Below are 19157 nucleotides of genomic sequence, written 5' to 3'. Positions count from 1 at the left end.
GATATTACAGTATGAGCAGAGGCTGATCAGGTGGAGAGAAGTCTCTGTACATGAGTGGGGCAGTTTGGAGGAAAGCTGCAGAGACGAATTTGCACATCAGGAAACATAAAAACTTTATTTCATCCTTTAAAAAATCTGCTGGAGTTCATTTGGTTTATTTTAAATGTTTCGTAATGCAGAAGAGCAACGAGTACAACGTCTTGGCTGGCACGCAGTGGGGCTATTATTTTTAGATTTCTTTTGGATTTCAGTGTAAAATGCAGTGTGTGTGTGTGTGTGTGTGTGTGTGTGTGTGTGTGTGTGTGTGGACAGTGACAGAGCAGTAAGTGAAGCACTGACAGCGGAGATCAATGACTGAAAGAGAGAGCTGTAATCCACCCTCTTTAAAACACACACACAGGCCGTCACTGTGTGTGTGTGTGTGTGTGTGTGTGTGTGTATTAATCCTCCCCTCTTACCTCCAGTCGTCTGCTTCTTGTTAATGTAAAGAGGCAGACAGACACATTAGACATCCTCCACTTCAGTTTCACTGAAAAGCTCAAAGTAAATAATCAGTTTCGTTCTGCTTCCTGTTCCTCAGTGACCTCGTCATTAGGCCTAAAGTTCATTTAAATAATTTCAGAGTATCTTATTAAAATTAAAATCAGCAAGTGCCTTTGTTGCATAGCATACCTCTCTGTCTCCTCCTTCCCCATCTTCCTCCTCACCCTCAACTGTCCAATAAAGGGTGAAATGCCCCCAGATAATTTTAGGAATACCTAAAATCAGTAAATGCATATATTTAAGTATATTAAAGGCTTGTATAGAGTTCTTAAATTTCTTCAGTTATCACCTTAAGATTTCTTAGAATTTAGAAAAATGTGAGGTTTGGTATAAATATACATGCACCGTGTTTTCTGGCCTCTTTGTGATAAAATAATTTCCTTTTTTTTCATACTTTATTGCAATTTTTCCACATCTTACAAATATTTTGTGCAAATCATTACTTAATCCACTGTATATTTTATGCTTTTTGTATAAATTTGAACTACATAAAGACAAAATAATTTTTAACATTAAAAGAAGAGGAGAAGAGAAAAAAAACACACAAAACAACAAACAAAAAACTGACCAATAAAAGAAGATAAAATAATTTCTTGTGCCTTGTTTTATTTGCTGTCCAAAACATTTTGTATCTTTGGAAAACTTTGGATCTGAACAATAATTTAAAATACATTACAGGCTTTGAAAATAGTTTGTGGTCAAAAGAAGAGATCTTAATGTCGGTCACATCAGAGTTAAAATAGTATTATAGAGTTTCTGATATTGATCAACAAGCCTCTGCAACTTTGGACTATTTTTGCACCTGTGCGATTAGTTCAGACTGAAACAATTAGTTAATCAACTGAATAATTAATCTGCAACTATTTTGTGAATTATTTAAGCATTTAATACGGTGGCTGACGAGGGCGAACACCCCACAAAAGCCCAAAACATTTCAATTAGGAAAAACATGCTGCACTGTGTCAGAGGACTGTTGGAAATGTGGAAATCCAACGATAAGTCTGTTTTTACAGTTTCTGGATTTGATGAATGATGTAACGTTGGTGATTTTTAAGGAAAACATGCCTGCATAATTTCTTTAAAATGAGTCGCCAAGAATTATTATACAAAATTTGGAAAAATGACAAAATTTGCAAGGCGTGTTTTCTTTAAAAATCTGCAGTAAAATAACTAAAAAAATACAACCATGTTAAAAGTGTACGCCCCTCCCCTGAGCCAAAATACAAAACGTAAAACTGTCCCCACTGCTTAAAATTTATTTAGAGAACAGTCCCTAACCCTTTTTCCAGATGTTTTACAGAAAGTTTAATCGAGTAAATAATTAGCAGATTAATCAGTAATTCAAATAATGAGTTGCAGCCCTAGTGGAGATTAAAAAAACTTCAAAACACATGGCTGAAGTTTTTTTTTGAACAAAGCCCTGAAGCCTCTGCTCCTTCCTCAGCAGCAGCAGCAGCAGCAGCAGCAGCTCATATGATGTGTGGTCTCAGTGTGTGAATATAAAACAGTGCGGTGCTGAAAGGGTCGTCTGTCCCGCACAAACTGAGGGTCAAACAAGGAGAATTTACTGAGCTTTAAGAAACCCAAGCTGCAAAAAAAAAAAATTGTCAGGATTGTTGTGCTCAGATGGAAAAATGACAGCCGGAGACGTGAAGTGAAGCCGGCAGCCTGGCAGTGTTTGCAACATTTTCTAGCTGTTGAACTAAACAACATGTTATATTTGGCCGTTTGTCTCGCAGATGGAATTTTACAGCGATGGATCCGATAAACACAGGCGGCCAAAATGTCTTTGACAGAACAGCATCAAGCTAGAAACCAGCTGCTGTTCACAGAGGCTTCAGCTTTACTGTGCAGTCAGCAGAGGGTCACACACACACACACACACACACACACACACACACACACACATGCAGGTGCTTTTTGTTAATGGAGACACGATGTAACATATTATCACAGTTACTACACTCAGAATATCATAGCAGGTTATAAAAATACACTTCAGAACGCTGGATCAAAAACACAGAATCAGCACAAACAACAGCAGAGTGGAATCTGACCCGTGGCTTTCAGGGAGCTCATTCTCATGCCTCTGCGCTGCAGACAGCCATGGTCGGAGGTGTTTATGTTTTAGGGTTGTCCGTCGTATGTCTGTCTGTCTGTACAGCCGTCTGACCATCCCATTCATGTGGACGCAATATCTCCAGAACACCTTGAGGGAATCTCTTCAAATATGGCATCGGTTTGGACTTAACAATAGCTAATTAGATTTTGGTGGCCAAAGGTCAAGGTCACTGTGACCTTGCATCATTCTTGTAAACACACTATCTTAAGAACACCTCGAGGGAATTTCCTCGAATTTGACAGAAACGTCCACTATGACTGACAAATAAACTGATTGGAATTTGGTGGTCAAAGGTCAAGGTCACTGTGACCTCACAAAACATGTTTCTGGCCATAGCTTCTTATGCTAATTGTGACAAAAGTTCAGACAAATGTCTACAAGGATAAAAGTGATGACATTATTCATCCAAAAGGTCAAAGGTGTTGAACCTTGCCTCTGACTCCTCAGCCTCTTCTGACTTCTCATTCTGAAGTCGTCCAATACCACCGCTTTGTCACTGATTTTGATGTCAGATACCTGAGTTTGGCGTCACACTCCTTCCATGGTGGTGTGAAATGCCAGAGGGGGTGTCAGTTTGTAACATGGCCAGATGTAACCTTTTGTGGTGCCCTATAGGGCAGAGGGCAGCGATGGTTGATGGGTCCAAAAAACCCTGACTTTCACCCCGGAGGCTGGTGCTTGCTTCCTGTATGAATGTAGAGCCAATCCATGATGTCTTTTATTAAACCTAATCACGTGCTTTTGTTGACATGCCGGCGTTGACTGCGCCGTTCCAGAACATCAACAGTAGACGCAGGAGGATATGCGGCACATCTCAAGGCAACTGAATCGAACGCAACTAGACTTAGTTTTCTCTTAGAAAAAGTTTCACCTCTTATCCAAGAGGCTTCATCAGGTCATGTTTGTCTGACTAGATATCTGATGACTTGGAATGAGTCAGTCTCTTCCCTTTCTTTTTCTACTCCTCCCCCTGTCCTCCCTCACTCTGCTCCTTGCTCTTCACTCCTCAGCCCCAACACACACCTTCCCCTGCTGAACTATATATTTTTCTCAACGAACATTTTCTCCAAAATATACTGTCAAGTTTCATTCTTTTTGAAGATTATTTTTGTGGGCTTTTTGCCTGTAATGGAGAGGACAATGAGTAAAATGGGGAGACAGAGAGAGAGAGTTGGGACTGACACACAGCAAAGGGCCAAAGCTGGAGCTGAACCCGGGTCCGCTGCAGCGAGGCAATGACTCTTTACACGGGGCGCCGGCACTATCCACTACGCTACCGACTCCCCCAAGTTTCACTCTAATAACGTAAATGATGTATTTTCCAGAATAACAAAGTTGCAGTAACAATATTAATTTCAGTTGAAATACAGCCAAAGATGTGTGGTGTCCAGTTTAACAGATGATTAATGGTAATTTCCTACAAACATGAAATCAGTACTCGGAAATTTTAACACCTGTATTGCTCCTTAGTGACCACATTTTAGTTACTTGCAGGGCCTTGTATATTAGAAGGGCTGGCGAGATACTCCTGAGCCGCATTACATCTCTTGCATTCTGTCGGCCATCTTGGTTTTGAGAGATTTGTGTTGCACTTACAATGACTGTATGGCATGACACACTGGGGTTCACTGTTGTGGCTTCTGTGCAACTATAGCATCAGAACCCAGGCGTACAAGAAAATGGCTTTTAATAGCGGTCCAGTATAGTGAGCACTGTGAGTGAAAGGGTTAATATTCAAATGTTTATCAGCACAATTGGGTCAGTTTGCAAAACAGCCTGTAAACACACAAATATATGAGCATTCAATCTTTACGCTTTCTTGTTTTTGTATTTTATTTTATTTTGTTTTATGTAAACTGTATATTTTTAATGACTTCAGCTTCTGTAGCTTCCTCTTCTGGTACGGTCACTGTGGAGCATGCTCAGAGTGACTCGGCCAGTTTGGGTCTGATTGACTGTATACATGCAGGAGGACTTCACCTCCCAGTCACATTATCTGGGTGTGTTAGGTCGAGTCTGAGGAATTAATGTTAGCATGATTTCAGTCAGACTAACATGTTTACACATATTTTAAAGGACTGGTTTTAGTCGGACTGACAAAATAAATTCATTTCCTCTTATGTCATGTAAACGTACTGACTGTTGGTTGGGGGATGGTCTGTTACATGAGGTAAATGTTTCTGCCTTACAAAGGTGATGTCATCCCCACTCATCATATTCGGATGCTTGGGCAGAAGCCTCCAGTGTCCTGCAGGGGGAGGCGTGTTGTGTTGCAACAAAAGAAAAACATGATTTTGCCAGTCTAAAAATAACAGAGAGCTTTAACGAGCCCCACAAAATTCGGAAAACGTCTTGTGTTTTTTACAGGCCACCTTAGGGTGCTCCCGCCCTCCTCTCTGTGCAGCAGAAACCAGTTCAGAGCAGAGTAAAGTGGAGCAGGGCGACGCGGGAGGCTGTTAAACGTACTGTGATTTGTTTAAATAGACGTCAGTGACAAATGGCTGTGAGTAACAAAAGCTTTAAACAACAGCAGAGTGCAGGAGTTTCATTACAGGCTGCAGGGAACATAACACACACACATGGTCGCACCACTGTACTTATGAGGACCCTCAGCGACATAAGCATGCCCTGTAGTCCGTTAACCCAAACTAAACTTAATCCTAACCTTAACCCTAAAACCAACACTTTTATTAAACATCCCTTTGAAGAAGTGAGGCTCAGACAAAATGTCCTCACTCTCAAGTTCTCGATGTGGTCCTCACAAAGATACAAGAATGAGACAAACACACATCATTTGTGCCTCTAAACAGATAGCACTCAGAGAAGGAGGGGTGACGGAGAGGGCTGCAGACGGAGGAATAAATTAAAGACTTATTGCTTCATTGGTAAAATGGCTGTAAACAAAGGACAGAAATAGTCCACATGTGTCTCCAAAGTATTATCACACTTCCCAATAGTGCTGTCTCCTCCTGTCCCTCCCTGTTCACACTGTGAACTTAAATGTGCTTTAAAACATTCCACCACTGAACTGAAACTTGTTTATTTATGCTTAATAATCTTAGTAGTATAGGGCGCTGTGGTGAGGAGGGAGCTGGAAGGCAAAGCTTTTGATTCACTGGTCCATCTACGTCCCAACCCTCACCTATGGTCATGAGCTCTGGGTAGTGACCGAAAGAATGAGATCGTGGATACAAGCAGCTGGAATGAGTTTCCTCCATAGGGTGTCTGGGCTCAGCCTTAGAGACAGGGTGAGGAGTTCGGACATTCGGAGGGAGCTCGGAGTAGAGCCGCTGCTCCTTCACGCTGAAAGGGGTCAGTTGAGGTGGTTCGGGCATCTGATCAGGATCCTCCTGGGCGCCTCCTGTTAGAGGTGTTCTGGGCACGTCCCACTGGTAGGAGGCCCCGGGGCAGACCCAGAACACACTGGAGGGATTATATATCTCATCTGGCCTGGGAACGCCTCGGGGTCCTCCAGGAGGAGCTTGAAAGTGTTGCTGAGGAGAGGGACATCTGGGGTGCTTTGCTCGGCCTGCTGCCTCTGCGACCTGGCCCGGATAAGCGGATGAAAATGGACGGATAGAATGTTTGTAGTTTGATATGACATACAAATTTAACTGACAGTAGCAGCGGCTACACCGTGGTGCTAGGTGTTCGAACCCCAGGGTGGGGGACTCCTTTTGTGCAGAGTTTGCATGTTCTCCCAATGCCGGCATGGGTTTTTTCTCTGGGTACTCCGGCTTCCTCCCACAGTCCAAAGACTCTAAGTTAGGTACATAAGTGTGAATGTGAGCGTGAATAGCTGTCCTGTCGACTTGTCCAGAGTGTACCCCACCTCTTGCCCAATAACAGCTGAGATAGGCTCCAGCCCATGGAGTTGCAAAACACTGAACAAATGTTGCATCGTTTGTAATTTTGTTTTTGCACAACAATGTTCAGGCACTGAAATGATGAATTTTATAATTAATTACGGACTTGTGACTATTAAAATAAACCCACTGTCTCCGTACGAGGATGTAATTTTCCCCAAAACTACTTAAAGACAATGCTTAGTATTTTTTTTTACTTATCAGGTCCTACTAATCTCAAATAGCCAAACTAAAAGCTCAGGTCTCAGGAGGTTAAAATCAAAATAAAACGAGTACATAAATAAAGAGAAGAATCCACAGCTTCACAATAATCACTTTAAAGGAGTCGATGTCCCTCAGCCTCTGTGTGTGTGTGTTCATTATTAATCCATCCCTCCATCCATCCGTGGTGATGCAGTGTGACTGTATTGAGGAGGCGTTGAGTGCGTTTATAAGGTGATGACCTGAGCCAATAGCCGGCCTCTCTGCTGTCCATACAGCCAACAAACAATCAATGCTGTAAATGACTGCCAGAATCAAAGGAAACAGCCTCATTTATTATTCTCTGCATGTAAGCACTTTAATGTCTGTCTGTCCGTCTGTCTGTCTGTCTGTCTGCAGATCCTCATGCCTCTGTCTGAATCTTTGTCTCGTCTATTTTATAAGATATGAACACTTTATGCACTTGTCAACACTTTAGAGCCGTGCAGGGAAATAAAGGAGATACAAACTGTTTGCTTCCTGAACACGTCTCGAGGAGCTCACTGCAAAAATGTTTTTTTCCACTGAATTTCTGATATCAGCTGATTTTTAAAGGATTACTCGTGATCTTATGTGGAGCTCTTAGCAGGGGGGCATTATAACTTTCACGTTTCATCTGGCTTTATTTGGTGATATTTTATGGTGTTTCTGTGCCATAAACAACATCAGCTATCATAATCACACCTGATTTCAATAAGGTACAATGTTTGAAGCTGGCTGAGTGTTGTTTGATCACTGATAGTACTGTTTTGAAGCCGAGTGACCGACTTGTCATTTGGAGCTCCGCCTGGATCTTTTCATGGAAAAAACACTGTAGAATGGTCATACTTTGAGCAGTCTTCTTCAAATTTGAAACAAGTGTTCATTGATAGTGTGCCTACAGCCCCACAGTGTCATTTACCTGCTCAGATGAAGCCACAGACAGTTATTCATCCTCAAACACATTTTTTATTTTATTTTAGGCAAAATCTTCAATTTTTTACTGACTTCAGAGGCCCATTACTCTGTCTCTGTATCACCTAGAGTGTTTCTGACACTTCCACAAGAAACTTCAGAGAGTTTTCTTTCTGGCAAGACCTCATGCATGCATGTAGTCAGATCGGTTCAGAAGCTACAGTCATTTTAATTTGGGTATGTCATTTTAGGCAAATTTCATTATAATCTGATCACTTATTTTAATATTTTTAAATATTATCAGATTCATCCTCTGGAGACCTTGAATATCTGCAGAAATAACTGCAGTCCAGTCAGTGCTTGTTAAGATATGTTGGACAGACTGATAGCTCCATCTTTATGGCACAAGAGCAGCAAACACCAAAGCGTCTTCTGTCTCTTCCTACATGGAGACCTGTTTGGTTTGTTTCATGTGCGTGCATCTTGTTTCATCTTCCACCGTCGCTCTGTAAAGGTATTTTTAGACTTCAGAGCTTATGCCTGAGCCGTTGGCAGGCAGAGCAGTGAGGCTTTTAAAGCAGGTGTAAATCAGGTTTGTATAACGTTTAGCACCCAGCAGGCCTGCAATAATCACAGCTTCAGCCTAAGAGCCTAATGATGTGTAGCTGCGGCTTGTTTAAAACATTTCAAATCAACTGGAGTTATTTCTTTTTGTCTGAGCTGCGAGTGCAGGACTCGTTATCATTTTCAGCTCTTAAGAAAACCTTAAACGGAAACATGGTCACACCATTATGTGATGAATCTCTAAAAATTTGCAGATTTTTGACTTTGCTTTATCATAAATTTGTCTCTACCACCTACAGTTTTACAGTTCAACACTTAAACTAATCTGTGGGTATAAATACTCTGCAACAAAATCTTATTTAACTGAAGGTTGTATATCCTCAGCTTCATGACAAACATCTGTTCTGTAAATCTTTTTTTCTCAACATTTCTGGAAGTAACACTTTGACTTGACTGATGGTCGTGGCCTGAGGTATTATGTTTTTGGGTTGTTTGTTCATTCATCCACACATCTCATTCTTGTGAACATGATATCTCTAGATGGCTGCGCTACACCCTTATGCAGATACCGTGTAGTTGCACAGGATAAGATGAAACACACACATGGTGTTTAATATATTTACTGTCAAGATATAGAAATATAGCCCATAAATACTGCTGCACAATACATGAAATATCGCACAGTAGGAAATGACACAGGCATATATGCTCTAGGGTTTTAGTATTGCAACACAATTTTGATTGTTATTGGGCTTTATTGTGAATCATTTGTCTTAAAGGGATAGTGCACCCAAAAACGAAAATTCAGCCATTATCTACTCACCCATATGCCGAGGGAGGCTCAGGTGAAGTTTTAGAGTCCTCACATCACTTGCAGAGATCCAAGGGGAGAGGAGGTAGCAACACAACTCCACCTAATGGAGGCTGACGGCGCCCCAGATTCAAACGTCCAAAAACACATCATTGAAACCACAAAATATCTCCATACTGCTCGTCCGTAGTGATCCAAGTGTCCTGAAGCCCCGACATAAAAAGTTGTTTGGAAAAACCTCATTTGAACTCTGTTTTTAGCCTCATTGTAGCCTGTAGCTCTGACTGCCTCTCTGGGCACTTGCGCGAGACAGGAGTCAGGTGAAATCAGTCTAATAGGATATTATATGTTAATTGTAATCATCTTAACTTTAGGCTTCGTAATCTTCCTGCAGTGCTTACAGGAGGTTGTTGTTGTTGTTGTTGACAATTCAGGATCCCTTTTAAAACTGCTAAAATTTAAGATATATTACGTGTAATAAGCCTAAAATAATGGAATCAAAATGGTTGTTTGGCAGATAGTTGATCATTTCTTAAATAGTTTGAGTGACGTAGGAAACTTTCTGTGGTAACAAGTAGAGCTGAAACAGTACGTCGACACTTTAGTTTCCACACCTGACTATGTTACATTAACGCACATCTTTTACTGTTATCTTATTAACTAATTATTAACTATACTGGCCATTACTTTGTTACACGTTGCACCAAACTGTACAGTTTTGACAAATTTTTAAAACAGATATATTGTATTTATTTATTATTACATTTTCTATGCTATGTTAGATTTATTTCTTGAGTTTTGCAGTACTTGTTTTTATTTGTATTTCTTCTTGGTAAGTTTATTGTTATGAATCAAAACACAAAGGCAGTTCCTTGAATGTGAAATCCTACCTGGCAACTAGCCTGTTCCAATTATCAATTCATTTTTCTCAGTCATTTTTAATTTCTGGTTCCAGCCTCTCAAATGTGATTTTTTACTGAATAAAATATGTCCCATACATTTTTTTTTTTTTTTTTTTTTACCATATTTTGATACTTTGATAAAATAAACAATGAATCTAAATCATATTTAATGAACAGGGGAGTCATCCATCATGAAAATGAATGTAACATTAGTTGCAGCCCGTCCTACAATATAATTGTATCTGGTGTTTCTGCCCTTTACATATGAGAAAAATTAGAAATACCATCGGTGTATACGTTACTTTTAACTGTAACACTTGTTTTTAACAGATGTACTGTACGTGCACATTCAGGTCACTTCAGTAATTGATTAATCCTCAGTAAGCAGAGCACATCTGTCTGTACACATACTGCGTTTAGTACTGATCATGTATATTTGTGTGTTCCAGATCTACGATGCAGAGGGGACGTTACAGCACTTTATCGATGGTAATGATCCCAGTAAGTCCAGCTGGATGAGGTATATCCGCTGTGCCAGACACTGTGGGGAGCAGAACATGATGGTGGTACAGTACAGGTACGACTAATTCTGATAAGTCTAATGCTTTGACATTTGGAGGGTGTTTTTCATCCAGAAGTGTCCTTTAATGTAACAGGAGCATGTAAAAATACATGTACTGTACGAACTATGCAATACCACAATACACTGAAAACACACACATTTCAGCATGGCAAACTTTCACTGAGACATTTGTTCACAGTCGCAAAACGGACTGTCCTGGAGACACCAATACAAAACCATTTTGGAGCACATAAAGCAGCTCTCTTTACACATTGATTTTAATTTATGATTATGTCCGGTATCTACATATTAGTTACTGTATATTAATCATCTTTTAGGCTATCTATAGATAATGTGTTTGGACATTATAAGACAAAAGAACATACAGGACTCTGGTGACTTTGTGGCAGATATTGCAAATATTAAAGCACCATGACACCCCACCTACCACCAAGTTGATGGACTGACACACCTGGTCCACACTGGTTTGTTCCAGAACTGTCAAATACACTAAGCCACAGGTTTCCCATGGTCATGAAATTCCTGGAAAGTTATGAGAATAGAAAACTGTTTTCTAGGCCTGGAAATGTTTTGGAATTAACACAATGTTTTGGAAAATGTTTGAATATATATATTGTTTTGGCTATTATTTAAAATATGTTCATAAAATCCCCAAACATGTCTAACATTACACAAAATACATTCCTTTAATTATCAATTTAAAACCTAGTGCTGTGTTGTGTGACTGTTGAAACGTCACTAGGATCACATGATACACATAAACCTGAGATAGCAATGTGTCATTGCTGAGGCTGCACCCCCTTGTAAGGAAAGGAATCGTGCATATCAGAAGAGAAACAGGAAAATGCAGAAAAACTTTTGCATAGCAGGTTAATCAAGGCTTTCACACTGACATTTTACACACTTAAAATACATGAATATTCACTGCCACTGTGGTAAATGGCTAAATTATGCTGGTGACAGTTACTACTGATGGATGGTTAGTTTGAGTGGGAAACAAAAAGACAAAAATGCATACAAATTTGTCAAAAAATGTCACCCAAATACATGTCAAATTGCACTGACATCCACAGACCTTCAGTTTCCTGTACCCCAAAAAGGGGCGTGGCCTTGATGTTTGTGAAGTACCCATATGTGCCGGTCTTGTCTGTTGGCATATGCACTTTTTGGCTGCTGGAGTGAGGAAAGTTAGAAAGTGCTAGCAGTTTGCTTTTCCATAAATGCTTGGTAATTATGTATTTAATATTCTGCAACTGTGTCAATACATAGACCCACCCATTTTAAACCATTTAAATGAAGTAATGGAAATTGGGAGAATTTTATGGAAAGGTTTTGAAAATTCAGTGGTTAAAAATATGTGGGAACTCCGAAGCCATTTAAATTAATAGAAACACAGTAATTACATCAAACCTTTCCACACACTGCCCAAAGCACACATCTGCAAACTGACTACCATTAGCAACCAACATTATTGTTGTTACTACAGAAAAAAGGAATTAACAAATGCTTGCACTGAAATGCAAAGATGATGGTTTGTTCACACGCTTTGTGGGCCCGCTTACATAAGTTCATTCCATGCGTAAATGCTACCGTACCCACAACAGAAAGTTTGTGTCAGTTGTCTTACGGTACCCCTGCTGTAAGAGAAATAGACATCAATCACCAAGTCAGTCAGTTTGATGTGCTTTATTTGAAGAAATTAGAAGACACTTCCACAGGTAAGATGGTGACAAACAGCCAAATTGGTTAATAAAAGTATCTCTCCTGCCAAAATATAAGTATCATAAAGCTGTCAAAGTGCACTGTTAATCATTTACAATATAATAAGCATTTAATCATTATGAATATATATTCACCAGAAAAAAACAGACCCCTAAAACAAATACATGATACTGATGATGATTTACATTGATCAAATGCAAACACAATTTAACTGAACAATCAACATCTCAATTTTAAGCAAAATTAATACATTTAATAAAACACATGGTTAAGATATTCACACATTCTCATATATTTTATTTCTGTCACTAAAGAAAACTTTTATTTAACATATTTCTGTGAAGACCTCAAATTTAAAAGTAGTTTTTAGGAGTGATACACTTAACTCTACCCATAACACATTAAAACAAAGATCAGACATTATAATGCAGTGTATACTTTCACTTTCAAAGATGAAGGGCACACTAATTATCGAGATCTTTTATTTTGTTGTCATGTTCTTGTTGTTTAGCGGCCATTTTCTCATCTTGCTCTTGCTTGAGATCCTGTAGTTTGTTGTCATGTTCTTGTTGTTTAGCGGCCATTTTCTCATCTTGCTCTTGCTTGAGATCTTTTATTTTGTTGTCGTGTTCTTGTTTTTGAGCGGCCATTTTCTCATCTTGCTCTTGCTTGAGATCTTTTATTTTGTTGTCGTGTTCTTGTTGTTTAGCGGCCATTTTCTCATCTTGCTCTTGCTTCAGATCTTTTATTTTGTTGTCGTGTTCTTGTTGTTTAGCGGCCATTTTCTCATCTTGCTCTTGCTTCAGATCTTTTATTTTGTTGTCATGTTCTTGTTGTTTAGCGGCCATTTTCTCATCTTGCTCTTGCTTCAGATCCTTTATTATGCGATCGTGGTTTTGTTTGAGATCCCTCACTTCCTTGGTGTGATTTCTCTTTAAATCTTTTACATTTGTCTCATACTCTTGTTTCAGATTCATCTTTTTTTGGCATGGCCTTCCTTAATATTTTTTATTTGTTCTTGATGCTCTCTTTCTGCATTCTTTAATTTCTCATCACACTCTTGTTTTAGGCTTGTTATTTTTTCATCACCCTCTTGCTTAATTTTGTCTGTTATGGAGAAGGGGCTTTTAATTTTGCAATCAAGATCACGCAATAGTAGTTTTAGTAAGATCATAAGGTCACAAAATGATCCTTTGTTGTCAGACTGCCATTGCTTCAGATCTTTCACTTTGTCCTCATGTTCTTGCTTTAGATCCTTTATTTTTTCCTCATGTTCTTGCTTCAGATCCTTTATTTTGTCCCCATGTTCTTCCTTTAGATCCTGGAGTTTGTTTTCATTCTCTTGCTTCAGATTCTGGAGTTTGTTTTCATTCTCTTGCTTTAGATCCTGTAGTTTGTTTTCATTTTCTTGCATTAGAGCCTTTATGATGTGTTCAAGCTGTTGTTTCACACCTTTCTCTTGTTCCAGATCTGCTTTTAGCTTTTCATGCTCTTTCTTTAGAAGCTCCAGTCTTTCATTGTGCTGTTGTGTTAGTGTCTGTTTTGCGTCAACGTACTTTTCCACCAGATCTGCAAAAGTAGTAGTCTTCTTCATGAAATCATTAAGTTTCTCAGCTATCTCTCTCTTCTCCTCTTCGTGCTTCTTCATCCTTTCCTCCATTGCTGTTTGCCTTTCCTTCTCTAGATCTCTTCTGACTTGATCGTTTTTGAACTTGTTTTCGTATTCCTCAAGCTTTCTGTTCAGTTCTTTAATTGTTGACTTCATTTTTGTCTCAGTGTAACTGAAGGCATTGATCCCCATGTTTAGATAAAGATGTTCAGTCAACTTTGAGAACATTTTTAATTTCTCATGGACTGATGAGCTCCCAGTAGCTTCATTTTTGTCACACAACAGCTGCTTACCATAAGCTTTGCGACATTGCGCACCTGCACAGGGTTCAGATCTTTCTGTCAAGGTTACACATTCTCCCCTGTTATCATTTAGCATGTCCCCTATCTTCTCCATGAATTCTTGAAGTCTGTTGTTGGGAAGATGTTTTTTATCAAGGTTGATTGTGTGATGCCTTTGATCACAGTCTTGGATAACTTTATCCACTGAAGCGTTTTTTTCCTCCTCATTTTTTCCGAGGATGACCATTGAGTATTTATAGGCATCTTGGCCGAACATGCTGAGAGTGGCTTTTAAAGCTTGTCTTTTCGCCTCTGTGAAATCAGAGGGTGTCACTATCAGTAACATCACAGTTGGTCCAGGCTTGAGAAGAGTCATGCACCTTGTCATTTCCTGTGTCACCGATAACAAAGGGAGATCAAAAATGTCTGGGGTTTTCACCACTGTTAATGACATTCCACTCCATTCTGCAATTGCAAGCTTGCATTGCTTGTCTGAGAACAGCACTGAATCATGAAAAGCCTTTTGTCCTGTTATGAAGTTACCTAGCAATGTCCTTTCCGTGTCAGTACCTCCAAGCAGCATTATATTCAGCTCATGGGCTGCAAAACAAGAAAAAGAAAACATAAAAAAAATTGCACTATTCCAATGCAATACATTTTAACATCCTTAGGTCATTCATCAATAAATGCACTAAGGAAAAGAGGTCTGAGTCTGTATTTGGCTTAAGTGGTATCACGGTATTGCGGTATTAGGGTATTAAGGTATACCAGGGTTTTTAGAAATTCAGATGGTATCATTTTCAGTACCGTCAAAAATACAGATGCTCATCTTTGTATTAACCTTGTACTGAAGAGACCGTAAAAAGGATGTTTTGCATGTAGTGCACATTTTGCGCCACCAGAGGTCATTCTGGTGCAACAGGCAGCTGAGCAGACTGTGAGTGGTAGGGATAACCTTACAGGACTGACAATTAACAGCCGGCTTGTGTCATGTCTGCAACAACAGAACTGTACTGTCATATTCCATATACCCCAATGAACTTCCAGGAAGGTAATATGGTATGAAAAAATAGATACTGCTCAAGCCTAGTCTGTATCAGATTGCTTAATATGTCAAAATGAACAGGCCCCTTACAGTAATTAGAAGTTTTTCTGTGTTGCACAGGTCTTGCAAATTGTTAAGAATTTATTCTGAGTTGTATGTAAGAATATGCTTCATGGTTCTACTGTCTTTATAGCTAGAAAAATAGAAAGTTTTTAAATGCAATTAGATAAACATAACATGATCTGATGTTTGTGTAAAACCCATTGTATGTGCTGTTTAGAATATGGTATCTCAATATTTTGAGCCTTGATGAAATGGGTTTACAAAATAAGATCTGGACCTACCAGTGCCAACATATCTGGAGCATTAGCTGGCATGTTTTTAGGGTTCAAGCCGGAAGGGTCAGAACTCAATTGAGTTTGTGCTGGTTTATTATTGGTTGCCTTGTGCCATGGCTCAAGTTGCCATGAGCCGGAATGAGCTACTAACATGAAACTTGTCCCAAAAGCTGGAAATGATGTGCAAATGCTTCCCAAGAAATATGACCGCAGTCAGCAACATGGTGGCACTGTAATCAGGAATAGACACTGACATTTTTAAGCAGTGTCCCCAATATTTGTTTGGGGTGTTTCATATCATAGGCCCACAAATATTTATCCATATCTCATAACTATCAGACTTTGATTCTCTGTGTGACCCACCCTGTGTCCAACAATATTCATTTATTTTAAAAAAGTCTAGGCTATTTAACTGTTTTTTATCATCCTGCCAAGTTCTCCAACTAACTCAGCTGACTTTTGATATTTTCTGCAAACTGGGGTAGAAGTGAGCTAATAGAAGAAAACCCAACTGTAATGGGTCCATGTCATTGGTTCGACAGCCCATTGGTTCGACATCCCATTATTCCGACTGTCCGCGGTGCTGAACGGCTCGCGGCAGGCGTATGGTGCGCCGCGACTGGCTTGAGGCGGAGCAGGCTCACAGCTTATGTGTTTGTCACTTTCTTTTTCATTTTAACCCACACCATGATCTTTTCCTGACCCTAACCAAGTGGTTTTTGTGCCTAAACCTAACCAGACCTTAACCACAGGACATCATGATGATTTCGGAACGGACTTCGGAACAATGGGTTTAATATGGCCGGAACAATGGGCTGTTGAACCAATGGGCAGTTCCCACTGTAATAGGTATAGATTAAAGCAGAAGAGTTGCGCTGTTGCTCTGAGGCTGCCTGTGATGATGGCAAGATTGTGTGTGTGAGTGTGTGTGAGTGTGTGTGTGTGTGTGTGTGTGTGTGTGTGTGTGCGTGCGTGCATACATGTGTGTGTGTGGGTTTGCGACAGCAGAGCTACAGCAGTGAAATGTGTGAAATAGGGGAGGAGTCACTGTGTGTGTGTGTGTGTGTGTGTGTGTGTGTGTGTGTGTGTGTGTGTGTGTGTGTGTGTGTGTGTGTGTGTGTGTGCATTCATGTGTGTGTGTGTCTGTGTGTGCGACAGCAGAGCTACAGTAGTGAAATGTGTGTAATAGGGGAGGAGTCACTGTGTGTGTCTGTGTGGCTGGCTACCTGGCCTGTTCATGATGTGGCAGCAGCTATCAAATAAGCATTTTCACATTTTATATTCCTTCATCGTTGACACGGATATTGACATGTTTTACTTGGGTGATGCTCATACTTTTAAAAGTACATTATCTGTACGAATATCCGGTTCATTCCTACCAGTGGTGTTAGAATTTCATTTTATTTGGACGTCAGTATTGTGATATTTTGCCGACATTGGGTTTTGTTCTCCAAACCTTAGGACTTGTCAGTATACTATGTCACGTAACAACACAACGTAAAACCAACAAAATATCAACGTCACCTGTCTATATTATTCTATGTTGGATTGACATTGGCATTAGATATTGTCCTGACTTTTGGTCACCCGACATCATAACCTAAATTCATCCAAATATCAAAGTCTTATGAGATTGGTGTCCAGCTGGGAAGAGAGACTCCCTACAGTTTTACATAGGGCTTTAAGCTGCACACAGCTGCACACTGTAACTTTAAAACAAAGGATATCTTCCTCTTCACATAGTTTAACATGCTGCACTTACCTGAGGTTGTTGCTGTTCTCATGCAGCTCAACATCGTAGTGCATTCACTGTATGCAATACAGCATGTGAGTCAAGAATATAGTGTAGCTACTCTGGTAACTACAAACTTTGAATCTGGTGTGCCTGATCACCAAGCCTGGTCAGTTGTCACATACCTGAGAATTACCAGAAGAAAGATTTTTGATTAAGGATGTACATGATACTTATATTTCTTTGTTTATTTGCATTTGCTTCCTTGCTGTTAATTATTTGAGTGTACTCACCAGTTGAAATTCATACTGCCTCATTCTTCCCCGTGCACATAAATGAAAGTAAAATGCTTCACACTGAAATTTGATGACTCTGGGCAGGGCACCACTGTGGGCACATTTAAAACGGATGAGACCGCCCACTCAGTTTCATCATCAACACGCACAATGCACAAGAAACTGAGGTGAAGTCTGTAATGTTGTTTCTGTCTCTGTCGAAATGTCATGTGCAATGCGCGTATGTGCAATGATGTCTGTTCTGTTCTGTATGTCGGTCAAAATGTTGTGGTGCTGTGGAAAAGTATTTCCCCTCTGGGGACAATAAAGTCTAAAATCTAAAATCTATCTAGAGGTTGAATACTAAAACTGCACAAACATGATTTGAGATTTTATCTGCAATATGTTTTTTCTTCAGTTTCAAAAAATTAAAAAACACACTTTGAGAATAATGCAGTGTCCCAAAGCAAACAAAAATTATTAATATATTAAAGGATGCAGTAAACTCACTGACAATGCTTCCACAGGACACACCCTATAGTTTTCCTCAATAATGCTACACAGTGAACATTAAATCTGTGTTGAAATCATTGGCATGACATGACTTATACTTATTTTGAATGTATTTTTCATGTCACACAAAACACTAAGCGTAAAACTTGTGTTTGGATGTTACTATGATCTCTTCTGTGATGGTCGGCATTATTGTTTTGGTGCTATGCACAGATTTGACACCTGGTTGCTCACTGTCATCTCTGGCTCTCTGAGGCTCTGTGTGCTGAGGCAGCTGTGTTGGTGGCACAGCACAGAGTTCCTGAGGACTGCTGTGAGACAATCGCCTTTTTAGTTTCACAGAATACAGTATACTCATATTCACTTAAATGTAGACATTACTACATACATTCCTTTAATCTTATTATATATTGTCTACCGTGACAGCAGATGCTGTATTCATTCATGTCGATGACGACCTGATGATGCTTTACTGTCCAGAGCACACACGTGTTGAAAAATAGATTATCACTGGCGGCCAGTGTTAATTTTGACAATATTTTTTAATTTCATTTTAGTCTTAGTCACTCACCAAAGACTGGATTTAGATAAAGTCACATTTTAGTCTTTTAGTTTTGTTTTGTTTTAGTTAAAATTTAGTCAGTGGAAATCAGTTTTAATTTTACTCTCATTTTAGTCTTTTGACGTAATTTGACAGTTTTGTTATACTGTAATAGATTTTGCAAAAGGATGTTCGTCATGGTAGTAAAAACTCCATTGTACGGATACCTTTAACTGTGTGTTTAGTCATTTAAACTAAGAATGTACCATATTACTCTTGTATAATAAAAATGAATGTCTAAGGCTTGTTAGAAAAAGTGCAATACATAATCATGTCCTTCACAGGTTCTTGTTTATTTTCAGTATATTTGTACAACAAATGACTTACAACCTGCAAGAATAAAGCTCCAGTCCTCTTAAGACATCAAAAGAAGATCCTAACAGCTTAACTGTTATGCAGATTTTAATTTAGTATTTTCTTACAAGGGCATCAAAACCTAGCCAACACATTTAATCATATGCCCTTTTTAATTCAGTGTATGTTAACACTTGGACCGCCAGGATTACAGCGCCCCTC

The 19157-nt window shown here is 39.4% G+C and overlaps 2 protein-coding genes across 3 annotated transcripts in view; one reads left to right on the top strand and one right to left on the bottom strand.

The window, feature by feature from the left end:
* The window catches only part of prdm6 (PR domain containing 6), a 158980-nt gene that overhangs the window by 40614 nt on the left and 99209 nt on the right, over positions 1-19157 (top strand). For both annotated transcript variants that reach the window (XM_049579643.1, XM_049579644.1), the window contains exon 5: positions 10392-10519. In XM_049579643.1, the coding sequence (XP_049435600.1) occupies positions 10392-10519 (128 nt within the window). The remainder of the gene's footprint in view (positions 1-10391; positions 10520-19157) is intronic.
* LOC125890827 (GTPase IMAP family member 4-like) lies at positions 12870-17605 on the bottom strand. The gene is made up of 3 exons (XM_049579646.1): positions 17546-17605; positions 17283-17437; positions 12870-14737 (listed from the first exon to the last, which is right to left on the bottom strand). Exons 2-3 carry the CDS (start codon positions 17314-17316, stop codon positions 13221-13223), a joined length of 1551 nt encoding a protein of 516 aa, XP_049435603.1. The 5' UTR covers positions 17317-17437; positions 17546-17605; the 3' UTR covers positions 12870-13220.

The sequence above is a fragment of the Epinephelus fuscoguttatus genome, linkage group LG6 (assembly GCF_011397635.1).
Source record: "Epinephelus fuscoguttatus linkage group LG6, E.fuscoguttatus.final_Chr_v1".
NCBI lineage: Eukaryota > Metazoa > Chordata > Actinopteri > Perciformes > Serranidae > Epinephelus > Epinephelus fuscoguttatus.
Note: the sequence above shows the minus strand (reverse complement) of the source record. Positions and strands in the feature narration are given on the sequence as shown.